The 23930-nt window shown below is 36.5% G+C and overlaps 1 protein-coding gene across 2 annotated transcripts; it reads left to right on the top strand.

The window, feature by feature from the left end:
- Window positions 1-11862: 11862 nt before the first annotated feature.
- Window positions 11863-22980, top strand: LOC306851211 (myelin-associated glycoprotein-like; the record flags this gene model as incomplete). 2 transcript variants are annotated; one of them, XM_079387366.1, is made up of 10 exons in its annotated part: window positions 11863-11911; window positions 12070-12438; window positions 12866-13162; window positions 13250-13507; window positions 18622-18882; window positions 20087-20395; window positions 20477-20576; window positions 21552-21654; window positions 22452-22505; window positions 22819-22980. In XM_079387366.1, the coding sequence occupies 10 exons, from the start codon at window positions 11863-11865 to the stop codon at window positions 22978-22980; spliced, it is 1962 nt and encodes a 653-aa protein (XP_079243492.1). The 2 variants fall into 2 exon arrangements, with proteins under 2 accessions (XP_079243492.1, XP_079243493.1); XM_079387367.1 differs by lacking the exon at window positions 22452-22505.
- Between the last annotated feature and the right edge of the window lie 950 nt (window positions 22981-23930).

The following is a 23930-nucleotide window of genomic DNA, read 5'->3' as shown; positions in this document are numbered from 1 at the left end:
AGGTCACTAGGCCTATTCATAATAAGCATTATGAAAAATGTTGTAAAATGCATTTGATTCTATTGATTTTAGGCCAGTCTTGTTTGTCAATTCACTGTTTTCCCTGTATAAAGTTGTTTAAACAAGCTTTGAAGCAATGGAGATTATGATAGTCTAGTAGTTACTCAATGGAATATATAGTCAATATTTCCTGCTGTGATTTTTCTTTGATGATTTGAGTAAAAAAAATATTCCATTGAAACAGGCATCAGTGATAGTATGATAGTGTCTTTATCCGCTATCCTCGTCTTTGCTGGTCTGTTGTTTTAGCTCTCTAATTCTCACCTTGTTTCAGACAGGAGTCATTAATTACCGTCAGAGTCACCCTGTTCCATGACTCCTCGTGTCCCATTCTCCTCTACCTTTCCGTTGTGTAACAAACCATCTATACTGTCTGGCTCCCCAAAGACAATAGGAGGACAATGGATCCTTTTTTTCCCCAGTGCTGAGCGCCCTCACCCCATATCTACAGCAGGGCAAGAGCTCAAGCCTCCAGGCACGCTGACCTCATGGCTTGAACCAGAGGCCTGCTGTGGGATGGTGACTGGTATAGTGTAGTGTGATCATAGATGCAGCAGTAATGGAGAAAAGCCTGACTCGTGGGTGTAAGAAGACCCTGTTTGGGAGGTTGGGGCAGTGGGATGTATTTTATGCGAATATGACTACTGAGTGTTCCAGTTGTTTTATAATTTATTTATTTTTTCATTTAGATAATTGAGCGTTGTAATTGAAGGCTGGCCTATATATATATATATATATATATATACATATACATACATATACACATACACGCATAATATAAGTAACCGAACCGTTTTGGATCCCATTGACTTCCATAGTACCACAAAATAAAGAAATGTATACAAATTTGAAACGACATGAGAATGAGTAAATGATCACAGAAATTTCATCTTTGGGTAAACTGTCCCTTTAACCTCAAGAATGTTTACAATCTGTGCCTCCTGTACATTAGTGCTTAATTATGACTGTAACATCCACGAGAATGGCAGTGAAATGGGAAGCGTGAATGGGTGATTGTTGTGATTTTTAAGACAATTAGCTGTGCGCATCGACTTCCCTGTGTTGTGCGGTGTCAGGCTCCAGCCTGGCCGTTCTGTTCTCTCCCCGGGACGGCCTAAACAATAGCCACTATGTACAGAAGCACAAGGGGCAGGAGTGTGCATGTGGTGTTTGTTGAGGCTCTGGAGCATTTACGTCTATACTGATTGACTTATTTCTCTATTGTAACTGGAATAACTGGAACAGTGTGTTTTCATCCAGACAGTTGGACACAATGCTGTTTACTAAATTACTTTAAGCTTGGAATTGACAACTCAACAGGGTTAAGTGCATTTTAGTTGGTGCTTAGTGGCCCCTCAGTTGTGTTTGAGTTTCTGTTAAGTTAGATGTTACTTCAATTACCTATTTTTGGTGAAGTGCAGTGGTTATTGTTCTAGCATTGTAGTAGCTTCTAAAAATCGAGATTGCTGGTAGAACCAAAAAGTTTGTGGAAGCCAGATTCAATTTTCTATTTCTTTAGAAAAACCCATGCACTGGCGCTTTCAAGCAGTGTTAATTTTGGCAGGCATTTTTGATTTAGTCTTATCTTGAGACGAAAATGCTTAATAGTCTTAGTCACATTTTAGTCATTTGAGTCTTTCGTAGTTTTAGTCGACGAAAAGACATTGCATTTTTGTCAACTTTTAGTCATTACTTTTAGTCAAACTGCAGTTACCAACATTTATTTTGGTAGCTATTTTATATGTAGTATTCTAACAAAAATAGTCATCAATACTTCTCTCTTTAGACCAAAACAATTAAGCTTAGTTATGAGAAATTTGAATCAAGGATTGAATTTGGAAAAACTGGAATAAATTTTCATTTTTTGGTAGAGATATAAATTAAACTCATTTTTCAGATACAGTAGGTTTACTTAACAAGTATACATTTATTTAACATCTTTTGTTGGTTAACATTTATGACAGATAATTAGGAATGCTGTCCATTTAAGATGGAAGGTATGCATGTAATAGCCTACTGACATACATTCAGTTTTCACCCACCTGTTTAAGCTCACTTAAACCATAACGGACTGTATTTCCGTGAGATGCTCTACATGAGAGACATTTGGACTGCTGTGTGTGTATTTGAGCACTGAGAACTGATCGCGCGCTGTATGAGAACTGAAGAAGTGGAGCGTGCGCGAGAGAGAGCACTTCTATCAGCGCGTTTCCGCCTATCGCACCTTCACTAACTTTAAGTTAATCGACAATGAATTGTGACTCCCGGGAAAAACGGGACGTCTGGTCACCCACTCCCTAACCCTTCGGGTGCTGAGGCCATTGTTTCAGATCGCTAGTTCGCGTTTTGGTAGCCTATCCGTCCACTGCGGCTGCCATACTGAGACTAGATATGCAAACGCCCCTTATCCAATGACAGAGACGCACATTTTGAAAGACAATGCAGTTAACTTAGCCTATAGGATGTATTTTGAATGTCCGGTAGTCCTCAAATAACATTTTAGTCCCGTCTCGTCTTGTTAACGAAGATGTGGCATAAATTTCGTCATAGTTTTTATCGTTAGTTTTAGATTAGATTAGATTAGATTCAACTTTATTGTCATTTATGCAGAGTACAAGTACAGAGCTAATGAAATGCAGTTAGCATCTAACCAGAAGTGCAAGAATATAGTGTTTTATATACATATAAGTGCAGAGTAAGTGAAGATATGATTTACAGAATGTACAGTGGAATTGCTATATACAGTATTGTACAGTATTGAGCAGAGTATATACAGAATATAAATAGGAATGCAATGTAGGGATTGTATGTACATTATTTAGCTCGTCTTAGTCACAGAAAAAAGGTTCGTTGACGAATATTTTTCGTCGTCGTCTTTGTCAACGAAATTAACACTGCTTTCAAGATCTTAGCCAATATGTTGATTACAAGAAAAATAACTAAAAATCTCAAGAACATTCAAGGAACTATCTTTAAAGGTTCTACAGAGGTTCTCTGAAGCCCCCACTTTTTGTTAAGACCCATTTTTGCCTTGTATGGTGTTTTATAGATGGAATTTTCTTGCTGTTACATTTAAACGTTCTTTTAAATGTTTTAAGGTTCATTAGAGCTTTTAAATATTCTTCAGATCAACATATTGGTTTCTGGGTTCTCTTTTCCAAAAAAAAAAAAAATCAAGTTTCCAAAAGGGTTTTAGCTGCAATGCCATAGAAGAACCATTTTGGGTTCCCTAAAGATCATTTCAGTAAACAGTTTTTAAAAAGATCCATTTTTTTGTGTGTGTGAGGAACATGTTAATAATCTGAACCCTTTGTGCAATGGAAGCATTCCATGGATGTTAAAGGTTCCTCATTGAACCATAGATGTCAATCAAGAACCTAAACTATGATAAAGTTACATGATCTTCTATAACATTAGGCTTATCAGGTAAACACTCTTAAAATAAAGATACGGTGTATCTTAAAGATGCAGTGATGCCATAGAAGAACCAATTTTATATCCCAAAGAACCATTTTTTTCTTAATGTGAAGAACCTTTTGTGGAATGGAGAGGTTAATGGATGTTGAGGGTTCTTCATGAAACCATGGATGCCAATAAAGAACCTTTATTTTAATAGCTCTCTGATGAACAATGCGTTTCAAAGAACCACTTTCTGTCACAGGAACACTCTACAAGCAGCGCTCCAATGTAAATGCTTGCATTCCTCTCATGTCATCCATTGTAAATGATGCATGCTAGAGTGTGGGGGCATCTTCATTCTCAGTTGCATTGACCTATGCTATGAACGCTGCCACATCCATGTGCTCTCGGCCAGGAGGAACAGTGCAGTGCATTGTAGGTTGAACAGAGTGGGTGTCCGTTTATGAATGGCCTGAGTGAATGGAACAATGCTCCCTGCTCTGAGCCTCTGACATTTTCATATAGAACGGAGGAGTTGAAAGGAGGAGAGAAACAAGCCCACCTCCTCAACACCCCCCCACCCCCACCCCACTCCCAGTCCAGCCTGCCCCGTCTGGAGCTTGGTACAGAAGGTAGCAAGAGAGGCCTCCATCCCATCCGTATACGAGCGTGTCATCGTGAGTGTTTGTCATGCTACGCTTTTTCTCTGCTGATTAATGCTTCATTTGAGCCGAGAAGGTCTGGAACCTTTTGTCTGGTGAGTCTTATTGCATTTTAGGTGATTTTATAGCGTTGTCAATTATGTTAAATGTTACTGTATGGGTTTTTGGGATATTTCAAATGTGTTTTGCTGCACAGATAAGTTATATAAGAGTATATTGGATAATGAAAATAGAGAAGTAAATCGAGGCTGATTGTGGCTGTTGTTCATGCTATTGCTGTCAGTAAACAAGCTGTACTGAGAATAATTCAAAGATTGTCACGAGAAGAACATAAAAATGTGATGTAAATTGAGAGCTGCTCAGGTACAGAAGGGGAGGGAATGATGGTTCAGTCATGTATGGTTATGTGTCATCCTATTTCAACATTTTCCTGCCAAACACCTCAATCACTCACTTGAACGACGTAGTAGGGCTTCATCACATCCCACTTTAGGTTAGCAGCAGAGTGGCGTGATGTTGGATCTGTTCTGGATTACTCATAAACACACTTTGCTATGGAACAACAGCTTTTGTTTATATTCATTGGTGCTGAAAATTTTAGCAGAGTTGAATTTTGGTTCATTTTGAAGTTGTTATCAGGGTTGTTGCATTTTTATGGAGTGGATGGTCAGTAATGTATAGGGCAGGGATTTTGGAACATTTTGATGCCAAAGATGCCCCAAATGATGAAATAATGACCATGTCAGGCTCATTATGCTCCCATTGCCTGTTAATAAAAAAGCCTGTTGCATTGTTTCTCGCGCCATAATCAAGGAAAAACTTTATTAATCTATTTTATAGAATCGTAAATGCTCTCTATCTTCTAGATGCTTCTAGAGATTTTCTGGGTTGAAATATATTTCTAGATTATTTTGTAAAATGACATGCATGTCAAATTTGGCACTGGGAATCAAAAACTGAGGAGTAACTTCAGTGGATTAGCATGGATTCTCCCCAAAGAGGGTGGGACGGCCTAGCCTGCTAAATTGGACCTGGGCCTCTGTCTTCACAGTCTGAATTGTGGACAGGAAGCAGCTATGTAGTGAAGGTAGACTACTGAGACTGCCATCTGCCCCTATGGCTGTGGAATATTTATCTAGAAAGCACAATTGTTACAGTATGTTCATATTTAGTGTATATAAAGTGTATACTATATATATATATATATATATATATATATTTATTTCATGTAATAAAAAATTTCATTATTTTATTATTTATTTTTACATTTAGTCCTTTAGCAGATTATTAATTATTATAATTTTTTATTGTAGATATACAATATATAATCTAAAATATATACAACTTATTTACTATATAAAACTATACTATACACAGAAATTCATAGATATCAATTTATAAATTTAAAATAATTTTTTATTCAAAATAAAATGTGTGTATGTATGTATATGTGTATATATATATACATATATATATATATATATATAGTTATACTGTTTTGTATATAGATATGTGTGTATGCATGTTGACTACTGTATATGTATGTATATATATATATATATATATATATATATATATATATACGTGTGTGTGTGTGAATATATAAAATATATAAAAAAAAACATAAAAATGCATTTCATTCATAAACGTCAATAGAGAGTCTTCCCATTTTTGTGGACGGCAGCACTTCTGACTGATTTATGTAAACCTAATAACGCAACAGGATATTGTTGCAAGCAGTGAACATTTTGACAATTAGTATCCCCCGTCCTGGCAGCGTTCTTGTGGTCCTGGCTGTGGGTGGGCTGCTTCATGAAATTTTACACATATCCGAATCGGATCATTTTGAATCTGAGTGACGTTTACAATCTGGATTGCTTCTCACTTTAGCCATTTATGCATTATTGCCTTGCTAATCTACGAGCTGCGTGAGCTCTGTTCTGAGGTTTGACGACATGTGGGCTTTATTAATTATCCCAGAGTTGTTACTCCATACAAAAATGATCTCCTGGTGATGAAGCTAATAGTTTTATCTTAGTATGTTGTGTGTTTTGACTCACAGGCATTTGTAATCCCTCCCACTGAAATTATGCAAGCTACTGAGAATATGCCCTACTAAGTGCACATTCATAAACACTCTCAGCCATACTCGCTTATACAGCAAACAGTGTGGGAGGGCCAGCAGTCATGTTTTTACCACCATCTGCTCCTCTGGTAAATTTAGAGGGTGCCCAGGCTTATGGACGCAGGGCGCGTCGCAGGCTGACAGCAAAGCATGCTGTGAACAGACCTGCTCTGAAGAGATCTATAGCGCAAGATGCACATTTATACAGAGCCGGTTAAAAACTTGAGTGATGTTTAAAGGTGCAGGCAGTCATTTTCCTTCATTTAAAATGCATCAGTTAATTATGTTTATTACCTCAATTATACATAAACAAGTGCAGAAAATCTTTGACATCATGTTTTAAGTTATTGTATAAAGACTCCAATAAATATCCTATCAGTGGTGCAGTAAAAATTGTTATATTTTACATAGAGTGGGTTGCCTCATGGGGGCAGCCATTTAAGATCACATGACCTGCTGAATACTGCTTACACTTCTGTAACCTGCCTTATTTGGACACTTTTGGTTGAGAAATAAATAATCAGCAAATTGCTCATTCTATATAGTGACATTAGAAAAGATTAGCTTTTGTGCAATGTTACATTCCATACAAATGAGGTGTCAGTTTTTGTTTTTTATTATATTCATATTTTCATTACTTACTATACTTTTTATGTATTATGCAGACTTCTCTATTTTCTGAACTGAGGAAAATAATAATAATTATTATTATTTATGCAGACTTCCCTATTTTCTGAACTGAGAAACAAATTTATTATTATTATTATTGACATATTTTTATTTGAAAGTATATTTTAAAGTACAAAATTAATATATTTTATATTATATTCATATTTTCAGTGCCTCACTTTTTCTGTATTATGCAGACTTCTCTATTTTCTGCACTAAGGAAAAAAAAATTATTATTATTATTTATGCAGACTTCCCTATTTTCTGAACTGAGGAACACATTTATTATTATTATTATTATTATTTACATAGTTTTATTTGAAAGTACAAAATTTATATATTTTATATTATATTCATATTTTCAGTGCCTCACTTTTTCTGTATTATGCAGACTTCTCTATTTTCTGAACTAAGGGGAAAAATAATGATAATAATAATAATTATTATTATTATTATTTACATATTTTTATTTTAACATACAAAAGTAATATATTTTTAGTATAAGTAATATATGTATTATTTATATTTATTAAAGTTATATGTTTATTTATTGGTTTGATTACAAAATAATATTTTGAATATTATTATTGTTATTAAATACATTACAATGGTAATATATTGCTTCGCTGATTTGTTTCACTTTTATGATTTAAATGATGAAAAATGTATAATATGATTTTATTAATAATAATAATTATTATTATTATTTATTAAATACTTTAGAATAGTAATAATATTTATTAATTTGTTTTATTTTTATAATTAAATAATTTTTAAATAAATAAATACATAAAAATATAGCAATATAACAATATAGTAGTAGTAGTAGTAGTAATGTTGTTGTTATATAGTAATACTAAATGGTGAAAAATAATAAAATATTTTATTTTTTATTTATTTTATTTTTTTATAGTTGTCTTTAGCTGCACTGGCCAATAGCTGTTTCCAACACCCACTTATATTTTAAGCAGCCCATTTGTAGTACGAGACAGTACACTATGGTTCCAATATCACATGATTTGGGATAAACCAACTGCTGTTTAATATTAGACAGATTTCACTACACAAACACAAACTTTTCATTGAGAGAGGGATGCGGTAGCATAGAAAGGTCATTTAGCAGCTTTACTGAGATAAGATGCACATTGCAATTTAAGCGTGCTGGCATGTGCTATGCTATTCGTGTGTGTGTGTGTGTGTGTGTATGAGAGTGTGTTAATGGGGAGGTGACTCTTTACAGTGTGTGTGTTGTGGCGTGTGTGTGTGGGGTGCTGTGGCATGTCATACATCTTGATGTCACACAGGCTCACTGTTGTGCATTCGTTCCACACGGCCCCCTTTATCAACTATGGGAGTCCCTGTGGCAACTGTCCATTATATATAGAATTTTGATTTAGATTAAATAATATTGTTATACAAAATATTGCTAAAATCTTCAACTAAAATAAAATGGCCAAAAAAATCCAGAAGACATCCACTGATTTTTTAAAGTGTTTTTTTTAAACAAATCTCTCATGCTCCACAAGCTTGCATTTTTTATTTGATCAAGAATACAGTAAAAACAGTAAAGAAATTAATTGAAATATTATTAAAATTTAAAATAACTTTTATATTTGAGTATAATTAACAATTTCTTTTTAAAACAGAAATCTTTTGTAACATTATTTGTTTTTACTGGTCATTTTTGATCGATTAATGTGTCCTTGCTGAATAAAAGACTGACTGAATGTGATTTTGCTAAAATGCTACATTTGATTTTACATTTTGAGTTTACAGCTGCTTACATTTTTTTTTTTTTTTTGGAATAGCATGCACTGATAAATCATTCACAATAAGACAATGAATGTGCATTAAGAAATAAATAGGGTTCATTATGTTTTCATGTAGAGATAAAATGAGCCACAATGGCAAAAAAAAAATATATATATATATATATATATATTTCACAGATTTGGTCATGCGAAGATGATTCCATCCGATTTACAGGATATAATGTAGCCTACATGGAACTGAAACCAGTCCAAACTCATTCACAACGGTATTATCCGACCCCTAGCAGAAATATACCTAAAAACCGCGAGGAACAGTGTTACACAGACAGGCTGGAATGAGAGGGTTTGACCAGGGTAGAAAGGAGAGATGTCATGGAGAGGAATGTACGATGTGGGCTAGAGAAGAAGAATGCACTGAGGGAAATGTCTGCATATTCAAGGCTGCCCACGGCACACATTTGCCCAGCTTATAGCTAAAAGTCTCCATCCTCTCCTCTCCCTATCCGTCTATTTCCGTCTCCCTCCCTCTTTGTCCTTTTCCTCCATTCCCGCACCTCTGAGGAAGAACGAAGAACAGGAGGACTTTGAAGAACCAGAGCCAGGAGCCGAGAGACCAGTCCTTCCCCTTCAGGAGAGCCCAAGAGTGGAATCTGGATCTGGTATGAGGCAAGTGTCCTGGATGGTTCAAGGCTTTTTTGTGGAGCATGAATGGTCCATTTGTTTGGCTTGGGAATTGCTTCATCCTTTTTAATGCGTGCTGCCAGGGGTTTCAGTTCCAGGCAACAGCAGTTTGCTGCCTCTTAGATCTTGTGTGATGGGCATATAAATTAGTTCTGTTTTTCTGGAAGAGCTGGTGTCATTATAATTATTCGGTTATGATTACAAGAATAAAAAGGCTGCTTGGGATGTTTGTTTAATGAGCCTTTTCTGGAAGGCTTCAATTGTTGCCTTCAAATTGTTGCCACAAATGCTGTGGTTTTATTTGAGTGTGTGTGAAATATTTCTGAAAAAAGAACAATATATTTTACATACAGAAAATGAAGCCTGGTTGTAAGACCATTTTTATTGCAGATTATTGTTTTACCGTATTTGTTTCTGTCATAACAAAGAAAATGCTGTAAAAATAATATTGTATTAGATATTGGGATAATAATTTTTTAGCAAGTATTTTTTTTTTTTTTTTAAATCACCATTATGGTGACAAGTCTTGAACATTATTCAGGCCTATTATGAATTCATTTACTTTCAATGAACTGGTTTTAACATGAGGGTGTGAAAATGATAACAGAATATATTCATAAGGGGACATAAATCTGGTCATAACTTGCAGTCAACAATGTATGTGGTATGTTGCAGTAATACTAGGCCTACAGAAATAATATTTTTCATACATTAGAAATAAGAAGGCGGACTGTGCCACCACATAGAATTATTATTTAATTAAAATAAACAACTACTGAAAAACTGCTACCTGTATATAGAAATACACTGTAAATTTAAACTAGAGCTGTGTGGGGGGCACTCTTCGACAATTTTTACTGTTTTTATATATTAAGACCTGAAAGTGTACCTATAAAAGTTTGATGTAACAGTCCTCTGTCATCTCGTGAAGTTCATTGGTTCAGTAACTGCGTCAAACCCGTGAGCTATCAGGGGAATCTTTCTAATATAATCTTGAAGATTTCAAGAACAATCCATTTATCAGCCACCATCTGTAGTCCCCGTCTGCTCTGAAGTCCTCAGGAGATGTGCGCGGGCGCGTGCGTTTGTGAAGCGCACACAACACCACTGAGGAGCGCGTGAATAAAGTTAACAGAGGCAGCTGGGTGACGCTGTGTGAGCGTGGATGAATGTGCTTTGGATGATGTGTCATATCATGAACAGTGCTTTCTGTATGCGCCAAACACGCAAGGGTTGACGTCGTACACTCATAATGAGCAATTCTCCTCTCCTACACACTGCGGCCCTGTAACGGCGTGCGTGAGTCTGTCAGAGAAAGTGTGTTTGTGTGAGTTAAGAGAACTAATGTTGCTTCTTAATACTGATGTCATTTCTTTGTTGTTGTTTTAAGACACATCAGAAGAGAAGCTGAGTTGATGTGCTGTGAGAGAACTCCCCCTTGTTTGTGAGGGAAGAACAGCAGCGGCTTGTTCACCGTTGGAGAGGGAATTAAAGTTGGTTGTGGTTCAGCACACTCTGCCAGCAGTTCAAGGTATTGCCTAAAACAAATACAAATAGGCCCGGTTTCACAGACAGGGTTTAGAGACTAAGCCAGGATTAGGCCATAGTTTAATTGGGACATTTAAGTAGTTTTTATAAACATGCCTTAGAAAAAAACATTACTGGTGTGCATCTAAAGACAAAACAAAGGCACTGATATATTTTAAAATCAGTCAGGGCAAGTTTCTTTCAGTTGAAACCGATATTGATATAAGATATAGGATTTATTTCTCTTAATGAACCATATCATGGAGTACTAAATGAGACCTGTTTGCCTAATTCTGACAATCACAATTTACAGTACTCGACTAACAATTATTTTGTCATTAATCCACCACCCCAGCTGCGCTTCTGTTTTCTAATATTTATGTCATAGAATAATGAATCAGAAACATGTCCAGGTCACTTTTGACCATAAAATAAAATAAAAAAGGAATGAAAAATGATATTCTGCCTAAACAGTTGTTGTACCATTGTTGTTGTTTTATTCTCATTATTGGAATTCTGCATTTTTTTTTGTTCATTATTATTCTTAAAGTTGTTTCTCATTACTATAAAATAGAAAGAGATGAACATATTACAGTAAACAAGTATTTTCTTACATTTAAATAAGCATACATTTTAAGGCAGCACAATGAATATTTATCATTTTAGTCCTAAAATAGGCTGAATTTGCTTTGGAAAATAATAATAATAACAATAATTCTCATTTTTTCTTTTGATTCTTGTGAAATGTGAGCAAAACAAGTTAAATCATGTGAAAGTTGTGTTAAAAAATACATTGCACATCAAAACAGGCAAAACAAGTTTTACACAAGGCTCATGTCATATCCCCTTTTCTCCCCATCTCTTAAGAAAACAACAAGCACAATTGTGTTCGTAGAGTCTGTTTGTCTTGCTGATGCATGTGCTGGTTTTGTAACAGAGGTCTATGGTCCAGAGTTAAACTGAGACCATGAAGGGCTTGGAGCTGCTGCTGTTGCCTCTGCTGCTTATTCTGAAAGGTAACAACTTCTTCTGTATCGAACATGCTGTTTCTATGGTTTCTTTGGTTAAAGCTGCTAAAGATACTATGGTATATGTTCAAAAACATTATATCACTATAGTACACTTCCAAGAGACATGGTAATACAGTGGCGCTCTTCTCGATTTCTCTGAACAGATGCAAGTGCCCAGTGGAATGTGTGGATGCCCAGAGACATTTCAGCCATGACAAACTCCTGTGTGGTTATACCCTGTTCATTCACATACCCCTCTGGCATCAGGCCTTACAGAGGGGTCCATGGGGTCTGGTATTTCGGCCACCCCTACCCCCAGCTTTTCCCCCCAGTGGTGTATAAGTCACGCACAGATATTGTTCATGAAAGTTACAAGGGACGGACCAAGCTCCTTGGTGACTTAACGCAAAAAAACTGTACTCTGCTGATAAATAATGTTGGCGTGGAACATTCTGGAAGGTATTACTTCAGGGCAGACCTGGGTGGCGCAAACATCTACACTTATCCTGACTTCACAAATCTAGAGGTGTTGGGTAAGGCCATTTTTTAAATTCGTTTTTGATGTGTCTCCAAGTAATAATATTTAAAATTATTAAGAATAATTTTAGAAAAGAATAAGAATAAGAATATAATTCTTTGCAGTGGGGTTACTAAAACGTTGTTGGTCTAGCATTTGAAGTCAACATGAATAGCATTTGGTCTAGCATCAATCAATTTACTTTCATAGTAAGATGTATTTCTGGATCAAACAGCATATTTAATATGTAGGGCGGGACTATGGATTGTGGAAAGGAGGTGTTCTGTAGGAGAATGGAGCCTGAATGCAAATTTGTTAAAACAATGAATAAATAGCTATTTTGCTTGATGAAAAATGCACATTAAAACCAAAACCACATATTAAAATGTAAAAATGGTCTGTTTTGACTTAATATTGACTTTAAATATCTCTTCCTCCTCTAGATCAGCCCAAAATCGATGTTCCAGAGGAGATTGTTAGTGACCAAAGCCTGGACTTGACCTGTTATGTCCCAGACAATTGTCCAGACATGAGTCCACAGATCCACTGGATGTACACAGACTACCTGCCCGACCCTGTTTTCACCCCTGACAATGTTGAGGACAGCAATACCGCGGTACTGTCCAGCACCCTCACCTTCACACCCAAACCCATGCACAATGGCCAGCTGCTGGGCTGCCGGGTTCATTATGAAAACACCACCTTTTTTTATGAACGCCTCATTTCACTGGACATCAAGTGTGAGTTCCACCAAATCACTATCTTATAACTGCATATTAATCACAGAGATAATATGTACTGATTTATCCGCTGTATCATATCTGTAGTCGGCCCTCGAACTGTGTGGGTAAATGTGTCTCAAGAGGTAATGGAGGGAAGCTCGGTGGTCCTTCACTGTGATGTGGACAGTAATCCAGCCCCCACAATAACCTGGTATTTTGGAGAAAAAGAGCTGATGTCAGAAGTTGCCTCAAACTCTTCGCTGCCTCTGGACAACCTGACCCCAGTGGAGGAAGGTGTCTATACCTGCGTTGGTGACAATGGCTACGGCAGCATGAACACATCCATGTATCTGGCAGTAAATTGTAAGTAAAAGTTCATGCACTCTTGTGTATTGCAATATAAACAATTTAACACTACTGTAAGCAATTCTTTAGGAAATGGGGGTGTTTTTGGAAGCAGGCATTGGCTATTGTTTTTGCATTTTTTGATTCAGTGTTGTGTAAATGCCTCATATGGCAGCATAAGCGATATTCTGCAACCTGAATTCCAGAAATGTTGGGACGTTTTTTAAATTTGAATAAAATGAAAACTAAAAGAATTTCAAATCACATGAGCCAATATGGTCTGTGTACTTTTAGCGTCCATTCATTTTTCATTTTTTAACCCAGAAATGAAATACGGAAAATGCGGTTTCTTCTTTAATGGTTCAAACACTGATGAATAGAAGAAGCAGGCACAAACAGATTTTCATTATTCAAAATTCTGATTTCATTAAAAATAATATGAAGTTAGTTTTTTAATGTATATAGGCTAAATGCTAAGTTTAATTTCTACCTTTTTTAGCGTCTCTCGCACTACTACCATAACTGCTTTATGAAAACCTTTAGCTTCGATATTTTTATGATCTTAATAATTTTTCACGCCTAAAAACATGTATGAAATACTTATTACATATTTATTTGCAAATAACTGTATCCTGCAAGCTCTACGGGAGTGCTAGAGGGAATGAAACGAAAAAGCAAGAGAAGGCCAGTTAAAGCAAAGGGACTCTGGTTAAAGCTAGAAATAGGATGACTGACATTTTCTGTTGATTTCCTGTGTGGCCATGCTTTTAAGTTAGAATCAACTCCAAGACACAGTTTTGTTCAGTGCTGCACAATTGGCCTGTTTCATAAAACAAGTTTACCAAATAAGCCAGGATTATTTCAATTAGTCTGATTTATTGTCAGCTGATTTGGTTCAAAATAACTAACTGAAATAAACCTGGTTTATTTGGTAAGCTTGTTTTATGAAACAGGCCCCAGGAGTCTCTCATTATAACAAACCAAGTGTAACATTATGTAAATAAAAGATTCATTGTGCAGTGTAGATCTTCATTGATTATAACAGATTTTTGTGAGATCTCCAAAAACTGAAATGAATGACAGTTTTATAATTATTATAGGGAGCGGAGCGCTTTCTTGGCTAATCCATTCAGAATTTGAATAAGTTTTGTTTTTCATGATGCTGTTGGACCAGTGACAGCTCCACGCTGCAATGTTTCGGAAGTGACATCTGCATATAAATGCGGCATTAATTAACAGGGCAAAAATATGTCAACATGTATATTAAGGCTAGAGTACCGTCACTGATTTCAGAAGCACCCTCAGTGATTCAGGAACTGGCCTGTCTGTATCAGATTACAACTTTATATATTTCTATTTTTACCCCATATATTAAACCGCGTGTAGCGCTCTAACACGATGTAAGGTACATGCCATGCATGGTCCTCTCCGATACCATGACCCAGATAGCACACAAAATTGACAAAATTATATCCCAGTATATAACTTCATGACGATATAGTTCACAGGATTCTGCCTATGTCTATTTTAAAAACCATATAAGTCTCTGCATTGTTTCAAAGACTCTAGTTCTCAACTGAACGTGCGGTAGAAGCATTACTAAATTTGGCCAAAGAAAACCTGTTAAAATCAAAATTTTTCTATATTAATTTGTGCATTTTTCAAATGTTTATTAAAAGTACAAAAATTCATAAACAAAAATCTGAAAAAAAGCCAATATTTTACCTTTTCGTGAAGAATTGTGTGTGTACGGTTCGAATTTCAATTTTGGTTTTCAGCATAGCAGTTAAAAATATTATAACCATTCTTTTTTCATGTTTTTCGTCTGGGTTAAAAAACAAAAAAATGAATGGACGTAAAAGAGCACGGACCCAATATTTTATTCACAATAGAACATAGAGAACATAAATGTTTAAACGGAGAAATTTTACAATTTTATGCACAAAATGAGCTCATTTCAAATTTGATGCCTGCTACAGGTGTAGCAGCATCTCTTCTTTTCAAAACAGTTTGAAGACGTCTGGGAATCAAGGTTATGAGTTTCTGGAGTTTTGGTGTTGGAATTTGGTCTCATTCTTGCCTGATATTGGTTTCCAGCTGCTGAAGAGTTTGTGATCATCTTTGACGTATTTTTCGTTTAATGATGCACCAAATGTTCTCTACAGATGAAAGATCTGGACTGCAGGCAGGCCAGTTCAGCACCTGGACCCTTCTACTACAAAGTCATGCTGTTGTAATAGCTGCAGCATGTGGTTTTGCATTGTCCTGCTAAAATACACAAGGCCTTCCCTGAAATAGACATCATCTGGAGGGGAGCATATGTTGCTCTAAAACCTTTATATACAGTAGGGTAAACGTACCTATTAAGCTCACGTACCCATTAAGCACACTTCCGTTTTTGAGCTCAGATTATAAAAAGAAAAAATTATTTATGTTACTTGATGTCTTAATCAATTGATGTGTTTGTTACTATTTACCTCCTGTAATTTCAAGTCAATCAGACCATTGCATACTGAGATATGAGTATCCATGTGTCCTAAACCAGAAACCTGTCGTATCTGTCCAGGAAAAAAGCGACTAAAGGCTGGAATACTCTACACGACTTTTTAAATGTGAGCAGATTTTTAAAACAACAGGCATCATACACTTAACGACTTTGTAAATAGTCACAAAGGAACACTGGGCATCATACACTAAATGACTGAGGATCACACAGTAGCAGACTTTAAATTCATTCCGATCACAACAAACTCATACAGAAATGTGCGCATTGTTGCTAGGAGAAATGTGAAATGAAAACAATGTGTTCTAAAATCTGCTGAAAATATCAAACATGTTTGATATCCTCCAACTGGATGGAATCAAAAGTCTGAAGCTAAAAAATTGGAGTCTGTGATCATCATACACTACGTGATTTTCTATGGAATCAGTCGACTGAAATCTGCAGACTGGCTCTGACCTTTGCCAACTAGCATCAACTTCTCCAGATTGTAAATAGGTGGAAAATCAGGCCAAAAATCATGTAGTGTATTCCAGCCTTAAGAGACTATAGACAAGTTGACATCCATTTAATAAGAGGCTTCATAATGAGGCTAGTTTCTGTGTGCATCCCCATGAATGAAATGTTTTATTGGTTTATTTAATTTTTTATATTATTTAGCTGAACGTGGACTAGTCTAGAAGTTGCAATGTGCTTAAATGACACTTCACTATGAATATAGCTAATCAAATTGAATGCCTTGGTGCTTGATTTTAGTGTTCGTTTTTTTGTGGTTGACTTTACTTCAAATAAACATTTTTAAATTATTCTTTAAAAAGGTTGTTTAAAATAAATATAAAACATGATGTGAGCTTAATGGGAACAGGGGTGTGCTTAAAGGGTACAAAAATGTACCCATTAAGCACAGCCAGACTTTTTGCATTTAATGTATATCTTAATCATAATGCTTTTGTCATTTAAAGTAAAATTATATATTTTTGTGTGAGAGATTAATATTTTAACATAACTTTTTGTACCGAAACCAATATCTTGTGCACTAAAAATGTCTCAGTCAATGTAGATTTTGGTGACCTTAGGAACACAGTAAAAAACGCAGTGTCATTGTAACACTTAAAATATCATACATGGTCCCAATCTATCTAGTGTAAAAGTAGTGTTCGTAGTGTTGACCTCTTAGTGTTAATATAGCACCTTACAATGTAGAAAAATTACACTCCGAGTGTAAAGTGTTACACTTGCTATTGTTGTTTGAATTTTACACTATGGGGTATTTAACACACCTGGTGTTTTAATCCTGTAAGTGTTATTAATAAAGTATTCTTTTCATTGCAAACAAAAAAATGTTATTGTATGGTGTTAATGTACAAGATCCTATTGTCGTGTTTACATGTGATTTATTCCGATTTTGCTTCTAGTCCTATTATGATCGGATTATTAGAGTCCATATAGAGGCTGGAGTGAAAATTCTTTAATGCTACTATTTGAATCTTCCGCCTATCCACCTTTTTCTTGCCATAAATATGGAGTTTAAATATTGCCATTTGTAAATTCTATGGGTCTAGCTTCTGGTCTCATCCGCATCCAGCTATTTTTAGCTGTACAAATTGTACAAAACAGTTCCTTTTGCTGCTTGATATAGAAAATTGGCATGTCTTATATTATTTTAATGCATTATCTTAATTATGAACAGACTCATTTGTAGTGCAAACAGTTTTATCGTTTACTGTACGTTGTTATTGTCCTCATTATTTACCTATATGAACCGGAAATCTCACCCATAGGCTTACTTCCGCATTGAAGAAAAATATTTGATGGTAGAAGGCATAAGATATACATAAGATATAGATACACATCTATGTTAGAGCGTTTGTGTCTTGGCCTGACGCGGATATAACGACATGACAAGATATTCAGTGCTGAGAACAAGCAACATACAGATTGCTTAGGGCAAATGGAAGTTTTTAAACGTGCTTTAATTTCACAGATTTGCATTAGATAACGTCAATTAAATGACTGGTAAATGTTCCACGTTACACCACCTCTGGGCGAGACACTACACCTCAACACTGTTATGCCTCACAAAAACGAAATTGTTAGCGCGTTAATGTTTAACAGTCCCATTACCGTTTCAAAGCACGGAAACAGCGTAATGTCACACTCATCAATGCTTTCAAAAACAAATTTACCATGAATTCTCTCATCTGAGTAGAAAACCGCCCAAATGTGGCTGCTTCAGACTCGTAGTAAAACCAGCCTCTGCCCATTTTTACTTCTGAGAGACTCTGCCTCTCTAAGACATCCCTTTTATAGCTAGTTATGTTACAGACCTGATGTCAATTAACTTAATTAGTTGCTAGATATTCTCCCAGATTAATCTTTTCAAAATGTCTTGCTTTTTCAGCCCTTTGTTGCCCCTGTGCTAACTTTTTTGAGTTATCAAATTTGAAATGAGCTCATTTAGTGGATAAAAGTGTAAAATTTCTCCGTTTAAACATTTATGTTCTCTATGTTCTATTGTGAATAAAATTTTGGCTTTATTCAAATCGTCCAACATTTCTAGAATTCGGGTTGTAGAATTCTATTATCCATCTGAACATTCTTCATTTCCTCATTCTTCTTTATTTCCTTCAAGATCCTCCACGAGAGCCATGGATAAATGAATCTCTAACATTGTTGGAAGGATCTTCAGTTTCTCTACAGTGCATCAGCAAAGGAAACCCAATGCCCACATTGACCTGGCTGAAGAATGGGGAACTGGTGGGCACCATCACAGCAGAGGAGGAATCCGTGCTTGAGCTGCACGAGATCACACCGCAGGAACACGGAGTCTACCGCTGTCTAGCTGAGAATGAACACGGACGAGCCAGCAACTCACTTAACATTACGGTAGAATGTAAGTCACTGGAAAAATCTGACCAGTTGAGAAACTGAGCCAGTAGTCCGTGATTATATTTAGGGACAGTAAATCGAGACATTTTCTCCAAAGAAAAGTAGGTTTTGGTTTGTGTTCAACCTGTGTGAGGCCTTAAAGGGATAGTTCACCCCAAAATTTTGTCATTAATTACTCACCCTCATGCCGTTCCAAACCCGTAAGACCTTTGTTCATCTTAGTGACACAAATTAAGGTATCTTTGATTAAATCTGAGAGCTTTCTGACCCTCCATGGACAGCTGCGCAACTACCACGTTCAAGGCTCAGAAAGGTAGTAAGGACATTGATAAAATAGTCCATGTGGTATCTGTGGTTCAACTTTAATTTTATGAAGCTATGAAAATACTTTTGTGTGAAAAGAAAACAAAAATAACTTCATTCAGCACCACAGGCATGCGTCATTTTACTATCGTGAATGCACGTCAAAGACTGACATGGAAGAGAAGAAATTGTTGAATTAAATTGTTATTTTTGTTTTCTTTGTGCGCAAAAACTATTCTTGTAGCTTCATAAAATTAAGGTTGAACAGCTGATATCAAATGGATGATTTTAATAATGTCCTTACTACCGTTCTGGGCCTTGAACATGGTAGTACCCTTGCTGTCAATGCTGGGTCAGAAAGATTTCAGCTTTTTCTTCATAAAAAAATATCTTAATTTGTGTTCTGATGATGAATAAATGTCTTACGGGTTTGGAACGACATGAGGGTGAGTAATTAATGACAGAATTTTCATTTTTGGGTGAACTATCCCTTTAAGTTGGCAAGATAAGCACAGATCACATGTGTCAAACTCCACTGTCCTTGCAGAGTGTAGCTCCAACCAGCTCCAAAACACTTGCCTGGAAGTTTCTAATAATCCTGAAGACCTTGATTAGCTGGTTTAGGTGTGTTTAATAATGTATGGCACCAAACTCTGCAGGACAGTGGCTCTCCAGGAACTGACTGTGACACCCCAGGCATAGATGAATGTAGAATAAGTGAAAGATAGATGCCAGTGTTGTACTCAAGTCTGTCTCAAGTCTAAGTCCAGGTCGAGTTCAAATGCTCCTCAAAAAATAGTCTTGGACATGAGATGGATTTGAGTTTCTTGCGACAGACTTGAGTTGTAGTAGTGTGAAAACATTGATAGATACGCTTTTTGAATATTTCTGCTCAATTTTCCCAGTTGCCCCCGTCCTCCTTGACGACTCTAAGTGCACTATAGTCCGCGAGGGCGTTCAGTGTGTGTGCATTGCATCAGGAAACCCTGAGCCTGTGATTGAATTCTACCTGCCTGACCTCAACATCACCATCAACGACTCCAACAGCCTGTTTAACTACCGCACATACTCAGATGGGTACACGTCCACAGGCATCATCAAGCTCCAGGACAAGGGTGAAAGGGGGAACAATGGGGATACTGCTGTCCACGTTCACTGCAGCATCAGCAACATGTACGGCTCCGAGACCATCCGCTTGGAACTGCAGCAGGAGAGTAAGTAGACCTTTCAAACCACATGTGCAACTGTTAATGCGATTTTGATGTATCATCAATTAACTCTACACACTCTTTCAGAAAAGTTCATGATGGCCGTCATAGTGGGGACTATCGGAGGTGTGGCAGTCATCGCCTTCATCATCGCAGCTGTGAGATATGTGGGTCAGAATAATAAAAAGTGAGTATCCTTCACCAGAAAGACTGAGAGAAGAACATTTAGGTGGAGTTTGTGGGTTGGGACTGGGGTTTGTAGGTATCAAAACACCCAAGCCTAGTCATCCATGTTCAGTTTTTTTTGTTGTTTTTTTTGGCATTTGGTTTTCAAGCCATAACCCACTCACAGATTATCCAATTTGATTGCTTGGTACGATGGTAAACATGCCACATTGTGCATGAAAGTGCAGACTAACAAATCTATTGCAGGTTCAATTGCCCCATGCCATTGCTTTTCAGCCTCAAAACCACTGAGCTCTGCAGCAAACACCCTGCTCCTTTCTCATTTTGCAAGAAAAAATAAAACGTCCCATTGGAAATAAAAACGAAACACTCCCAAACTTGACACTGTGGCACAATGCCAGTTTTATTTAAGGGGTTGCAATGATCCCCTTGTGTTAAAATGGATGCCCAGGCTTAAAGGAATAGTTGACCTAAAAATTGAAATTCTGTCTTTTACTCACCATATGGTTTTCTTTCTTCAGAAGGAACACAAGAAAAAAATATTTTGCTGAATATCCAAGCAGTTCTTTTCCATACAATGTAAAAGAACAAGGTCTGTCAACCACTGAGAGAGATAAAAAGATATTACATAGAAATGTTCACAAAAAAAGTTAAAATTTAAAATAATTCACAAAGATATTCATTGGTTTTTGCATGTCTTGTGACCAATAAACATTGAAATCAATTTTTTGAAGTTCGACTCCAGTCTCCATTCATTGCATGGAAAAGAGCAGCTAACACATTCTGCAAAATGTCTTGGTTTGTGTTCCACGGAAGAAAGTCAGTCATACAGGTTTGCAATGTCATGATAAGTAAAAAAATGACAGAAGTTTGATTTTTGGATCAACTATCCCTTTAAAGTGTTGCCGCAAGCCAGTTAGTTTACAGTATGGTTGAGTGTGAGACAGAGTCTGATTCTCTGACTCCACCCCCCCAGAGAGAATGGTAACCCTGGGCAGGACGTGGGATCTAAAGTGGAGAATCCCTCAATGTTCTACAGCGCAGTCAAGAAGGACAAACAGAGTCTCAGGAAAAAAGTGGTGAGATATTACAATAATGAATAAATCACCCACACAGTATATACAGTACTTGCACACAAAGTGATAATACACAATAAAAGCGTGCACACCGTATAATAAAACAATCAACATTCTGTGGTCTTTTTCATGCATATTTATGGCAAATGATATTATATACTGGCTCTTCTCTAGTTGTAATTAGCTTTCCACACTTAGCCTTAGTACTAAATCAATCAGGAACCGCATATTAAAAAGAATTGCTCATATATTATTCTATACACTCTGTACTGAGTTTTTAGAAAATGATTCAAAGAGGGAAACATTGCCGTTCACAGACCTGACAAAGTCATCTGCTATGATCAGAATGGTATGCTAGCTCACTGTTCACTTTATATTGCACATTATACACTTAATGCTACTATTTTTAAAAAATAATAAGTGCAAGAGAGGCTTGGAAGTCCAATCAAAAAATGAATTAGATGGCAGAAAACCTCCACTTTAATAATTACACTAGTAATGGAGGGCTAAGTGAAACGTTTTGCATTGTAGGACACAGTGTACTGTGCTCTTTTGTATTTTGGCAGTATATATTATTAAATGTATTATAGTAGGTCATCTGCATAGTCTATGGAAAAACAAATTGCAAATTGCATTATACTATTTTGAATAAAGCCACTGTCACAAAGCCAAGTGTGGATGGTACGTCACAACTGAGAGTTCCAGTGTAGGCCTATGCTTAGAGCATTTCCTGACCTCTATTCTCTCCTCTTTCGTTGCTTTCTATGCATTCTCTGTCTCTTTTTCTTCTCCTAACATAGCTTAAGACTGAGCTCCTGGGCTCAAAGTTTAACTCCATCCTAGAGGAAGGCACGGTAAGGCTGAAATTTAAGATGAGCATGTAAACAAATGGGTGGAGGTGAAATAAACTAGCACTAGACAACAATAAAAGCAAAATATTTTGAGAAAAAATTCAGTTACTACAAAAATGATTTAGATTTATTTCTGTTTTAACCATGCTGTTCACTGCTGCCTGGAAGCTAATAGTTCATGCGCTGGCTACCTCATTCTGTTTAGCGGCTAATTGCTAACAGTGCTTTTGAGTGTCTTTTATTTTGACATGACCAACGTTTTCCTGCTCTGCCTCCAAATATTGTGCTTAAATATGTTCCTAAATAATTTTTACAGGGAGACGACAGTGATTACCAATCTGTTGGCCCGATGGCAGGCATGGAGAGGCAAGAGCTGAATTACGCCGCCCTAGAGTTTCTCCATGGACGACACCGGGAGGGAGGCTTCAGGAGGGCTGATGATGACGGCAGCGACTACACTGAAATTAAGGCCAAATGAACCGCGATTCTTCCCTGATACCTCGGCCAAATGGGACACGGTGGCCACTAGCGCCCAATAATTCCACAAATTTCCTATTTCACCAATATTAAATGTGGCCTTTTCAGGGGACAACTGTCTTGAACAGTTAGCAGACAATGAGTCTGAGGTTGTTTTAGATTGCATTCTCTTACGTCTCCACGGTTCTGGGAATGATATGTTCCCATTATCAGTAAAAGATACTGTACAATAGTTTCTTTATATATTTATGAATGTTTTTGGTTATTTATACCCATTCTTGACTGTAACCATACCAGATATTTTGTCTCTCAATCAGATATGAGAGGTTTTATTAATCTCCTGGTTTAAAAGACAACATTTTCCAAAAGGAACAGTTATAGTAGAGCTTACAGTTTGAAGCAAGCTTATGGGAAATGGTATGGTTTGCAGGTGAGTCTCAGTCACTAGTGGTCCTTCTCACTGTGTCCGCTGTAAGTCGAAGCATCAGGGAACGAGGTGCAATGTGCGCCTCGACATAATGTATAAGCACTATCCCAAATCTGGGTTTGTGTGGGAGGACTAACACTCTCTTAAATACAGCGGTTGTTTCAGTCTTTTTCTGAGTGTACCAGTCTACATTTCAATATTCATCCGCTGATACTTTTATCACATACCCAGAAGTGATTGTTAAAGGGATAGTTCACCCAAAAAATGAAAATTCAGCAATCTCACCCTCATTTTGTTCCAACTGCATGTCATAAGAATCTTCATTTAGTTATTTTATTACAACAGAGTGACCACATCTGTTGAAGTATGAAAAAGACCAAAAACATAATAAAAGTACCACGAATAACCTTGTGTTCTATATTCCAAAAGTTCTAAAGCCATCGTTGACATCAGTGATGGCAAAACATCTGAACGTGATGCATTTTTTTTTTTAAATTGAGTCGTACAGACTACTTTTGTGGTGC

Source organism: Barbus barbus, assembly GCF_936440315.1.
Source record: "Barbus barbus genome assembly, chromosome: 31".
NCBI classification, from domain to species: domain Eukaryota; kingdom Metazoa; phylum Chordata; class Actinopteri; order Cypriniformes; family Cyprinidae; genus Barbus; species Barbus barbus.
This window is presented reverse-complemented; position numbering and strand designations above follow the sequence as displayed.